At 47.0% G+C, this 3947-nt stretch overlaps 2 protein-coding genes across 7 annotated transcripts in view; both read right to left on the reverse strand.

Moving 5' to 3' along the window:
- Nhej1 (non-homologous end joining factor 1) overlaps window positions 1-2402 on the reverse strand; it is a 92956-nt gene extending 90554 nt beyond the window's left edge. For 2 of the 5 annotated variants that reach the window (XM_031368026.1, XM_031368021.1), the window contains exons 1-2: window positions 1744-2164; window positions 1261-1335 (exon numbers count right to left, since the gene is read on the reverse strand). In XM_031368026.1, the coding sequence (XP_031223886.1) occupies window positions 1261-1275 (15 nt within the window). In that variant the 5' untranslated portion in view covers window positions 1276-1335; window positions 1744-2164. Of the gene's footprint in view, window positions 1-1260; window positions 1336-1743; window positions 2165-2323 lie in introns of those variants that run through there. The other 3 variants (XM_031368024.1, XM_031368023.1, XM_031368025.1) reach the window with 3 other exon arrangements.
- Window positions 2403-2703: 301 nt separating this feature from the next.
- Slc23a3 (solute carrier family 23 member 3) overlaps window positions 2704-3947 on the reverse strand; it is a 9741-nt gene continuing 8497 nt past the window's right edge. For both annotated transcript variants that reach the window (XM_031368876.1, XM_031368875.1), the window contains exons 11-12: window positions 3607-3702; window positions 2704-3267 (exon numbers count right to left, since the gene is read on the reverse strand). In XM_031368876.1, coding sequence (XP_031224736.1) covers window positions 2978-3267; window positions 3607-3702 — 386 coding nt within the window. In that variant the 3' untranslated portion in view covers window positions 2704-2977. The remainder of the gene's footprint in view (window positions 3268-3606; window positions 3703-3947) is intronic.

Consider the following 3947-nt stretch of genomic DNA (forward strand, 5'->3'; position numbering starts at 1 on the left):
ATGTATATGTATATGTGTATATGTATATATATATATATATATATATATATATATATGACGTACTTGATCATATTTCCCCTAATCTAAAACAGAAATTCTTACCTAGAGTCTGTTCAAGTTAAGCCTCAAGTATGGAAAATTCATGTGTATATGCATGATGGAAGATCCATAATGAGCTTCACATTACATGACAGACACACAGTGACACACAAGAATTAGTAAGAACAAGAGAAATGTCCCAAGTCCCTCTCAACAACTGACCAGGCAGCACATTTCACACCACAGAGAATTGACAATTTCACATTAATTGGGTACATGCCCACACTAAGGCCTACATTACCAACATGCCTTCTGCGCACCTTGGAACTCCTGGACATCAATGGTTTTACCTCAACAAAGAATGCTGTCGGGCTGGAGAGACGGCTCAGCGGTTAAGAGCACTGACTGTTCTCCCAGTGGTCCTGAGCAACCACGCGGTGGCTCACAACCATCTGGGATGGGATCTGATTCCCTCTTCTGGTGTGTATGAAGACAGCTACAGGGTACTCATATAAATAACATAAATAAATAAATCTTTTTAAAAAAAAGAATGCTGTATCCTTAGCCTAGTTAAATATATAGGAACTAAATCTTGACAGAATTTATTTTTCCCATGGACACAAAAAGTCATATAATTTCATTATTTTCATCCATAAATACAAAATGGAAGTGCCAGGAAGTGAAAACTTAGACTACAAAGAAAATAATAGAATTCCCGTTTAAATCTTAGTAACAAGTCACTTTCAACTCCGTCTAAGCCATCCTCTTCCTAGTTTTCAAAGCACTGTCTTGTGGCACTAATTAGTCTGCACTACAATTAACACGTGGAATACAAATGTATATGGTCAGATAGACTACATACATGACAGGGACCCTAAAAGGGCATAGAGCCTAGTGTATTGCTGCCATCTTGGTTCAAGTACATGCATTGTGTGAAATCTACACAGGATAAAATTGCCTAACAACACGGTAGTCAAAAAATATTCGGCCATTCCAAGTGACACAGGACTGCATATATGGTGGTTATTTGCAGCCGCCTTGTGTGGAGATGGTTATTTGCATCACATGCTGTTCCGACAGTCCAATAGAGCGGTCTTGGGATGATTAAAGAGTCTTCGCTGGGCAAGAGTTTACATTGGGAAAGATTAGAAATACAAATGAAGTTGCCAAACCCTCTAATTTCCCTTATAGGCACATCCTGGCACGCACTCTAAAACTCACCAAAATTGAGCTCATTGGCCCAACTGGTCCCTCCTTAAGTTCCGAAGGTCAAAACCCACAAGTCGATGGTTTTGTCTGAATGGGAGGAAGCTGTTTTAATGTGGCCAGGGACAGCTGGCCCTATAAAAACGTCTAAACATTCAGCACCAGACCCAGTCTGGCTGCTCCTCCCACTCAGCCTGGTCGGAGGTAAGTATAACTCAGTGAGTCAGGCATGATGAGACATGCCTGTAATCCTAGCACACAGGAGGCTGAGGCAGGAGGATCTTGATTTGGACGCCAACCTGGACGACATAGCAAAAGCCCCTCAAAACAAAACAAAAGAAAACAAAACAAAACAAAAAACGATAACTCAGTGGTAGATCGGACTGGGGCCTGAAGCTGTCCCCAGCATGGAAGGAGAAGAAATCTGTAAGTGCTCTGGGGTTTTACTCCGCAACCCCCCACCCCGCAAGTAGGTCTTCCAAGATCACGTTAACCAACCTCGCTGGTTTAATTTGTCTTTTAAAAGGCAGAATGTGAAGTTGCCAGAATGTGAAGTTGCCACTCAGGTTCCTCTCTCAGGGACAGTTCCTACAACACCCAGCAGGGGGCAGCAAGGCCCTACAGACCATCCGTCGAACCCACGCCCTGTGCCACCATAGAGGGCAAAGCTTAGGCGCTGCCACCAGAGGTCACACACCCCGCCCTCGAGCGCCCTAAGCGTCCGTTCGCCTCCCCTGCAGGAACTCAGTCGCCCGTCTCTCATTTTTACTGCATCCGCTGCACACAGTTACGGCTCAGGGGCCCAAAGGGGAACAAAGCTAATTCGGCCCAGAGGGCCAAAACACGACGCCTGCTAAAGGAAGAGCCTCACACGCCACCCTAAAAGACAGAGGCCGAAAGCGGACTGCGCGTGCGCAGGCCCGCCCACTCCGGGAGGTCGGCCCCAAAGTTCTGACTGCGCGCGGTCCCTTCTGGGAAAATGCGCCCGGGTCGGGGGCCGCTGGACGAGTTTATCTCTGCTTCTCGGCGTCCGGACGGACCCAGATCTCGGCACCGACTCGAAACCGATCCCACCTACCGTCAACGGCTGCGGGAACTCCCACCCACCTCACGGCGGGCCTGCCCTGGTGCGCAAAGTGAAAGGCCTAGAGTAGAGGCCACCCCCCCAACACATTCGGGGAGGCGGGGCCTTGGGATGCGGGGCGGAGCCAGTGCCCTGGTGGGCGGGGCCCGGACCTCACTTGTTAAGACCACTCGCAGCTCTGCTGCTTTCCCAATTCCTTTCCTGTTGCCCTCAGTTGAAACGAAATACTACTTCTTGCCTCTTCGTCTTTTATTTTCATCTTTATTATAGGCTCCTCTGCTTTACATTTTAGTTACTTATTTAAACCTTAAATGCGGGCAGAGGGCAGGGACCCTGTCATACTCATATCCGTGGATGTAGGACCTTCCTCGTGGGAAGCACTCAGTAAATAATTTGAATGCTAGAGTTCATTCAAGCAACCTTGACAGTTTACAGGCAAAAGTCTCATTTATTCAGTTCTGACCCACTAAACCATGGCCTCTTCTCCTGAACGCGCAAGTATTATTAAGAGGAGGAAAGACAACCCATTTTACTAGTGGAGGGCCACATACACCTCCACTGGGAGAAAGTACAGCCTTGGAAGCGAGACTCCAGCAAGGTGGGAGTTACTGCTAGACTAATTAACACAAAAAATGGTGGTCTTGGTGATTACTGGGACCTGAACCCTTCTCTGCTAGCCATAGAGCATGATTCCCCAGAGTTAGGCAACAAGTCGGCGGTCTCCCCTGTGTTAGAGGATTCTCCTTCATCCCCAGAGTCTTCAGGCATTGGACAAAGGCAATGGAGAGGCTGTGGGATGCAGGAACACAGGTTTTTGATGGGTAAAGGAAGCCCATACTCTTGAGCGGCCTTTTTCCTGGACTTCTGAAGCATTTGAGTTTCTTGAGCAGTAAAAGACGTTGGCAGCCCCTGACCTAAGCCTCTTTCAATCCGAGTACCTGTAAAAGAGGGATGATCAGGCTGGAGAGATAGCTCAGCTCTTAGGAGCTGGTGCTGCTCTTACAGAGGACCCAAGTTCCAAGTCCCAGCACCCACACCAGATGGCTCACAACTGTCTGTATCTCCAGGTCTGGGAGGATCTGGCATCACTGCTCTCTGCATTATATGAATACAGATATCCACAGATACACATATATACATATGTGTAATTTAAAATGAAAATAAGTTGTTTCTTAAATGAAAAATAAGTAAAAGGTGGGGGCGGTTGCTCAGGTCACTGTCCAACCCAGGGAGTAATGACTACCCAGCCGCTCCCTTAGGACCAGGTCTCAACTTACCAGATATAGTGTTTTCTAGGAGAAAGCCCAACAGACCAGCTAAGAAAATGGGTTCTGCCAGCAAAGAACGCAGAAACGTATCCAGGGGACTCCAGCCTACAAAGGGTTGGGGCCAGGCAGGAAGATAACTGATCTGTCCCAGGCACTGAATCTTCCCTTTCAGAACTAAACTAAGTTGCAGACCTGGGACACATCTCGCTAAGCTATCATTCCATCCCATTTACCTTTTCCCTCTACACATTCCATTCCCCACACTCAGGCCTTGCCCATAGCATCCCTTATCAGCACCATGTTTTCTTTTCTTTTTCTTTTTTCTTTTTTCTTTTTTTTTTTTTTTTTTT

Source organism: Mastomys coucha, unplaced genomic scaffold (assembly GCF_008632895.1).
Source record: "Mastomys coucha isolate ucsf_1 unplaced genomic scaffold, UCSF_Mcou_1 pScaffold14, whole genome shotgun sequence".
NCBI lineage: Eukaryota > Metazoa > Chordata > Mammalia > Rodentia > Muridae > Mastomys > Mastomys coucha.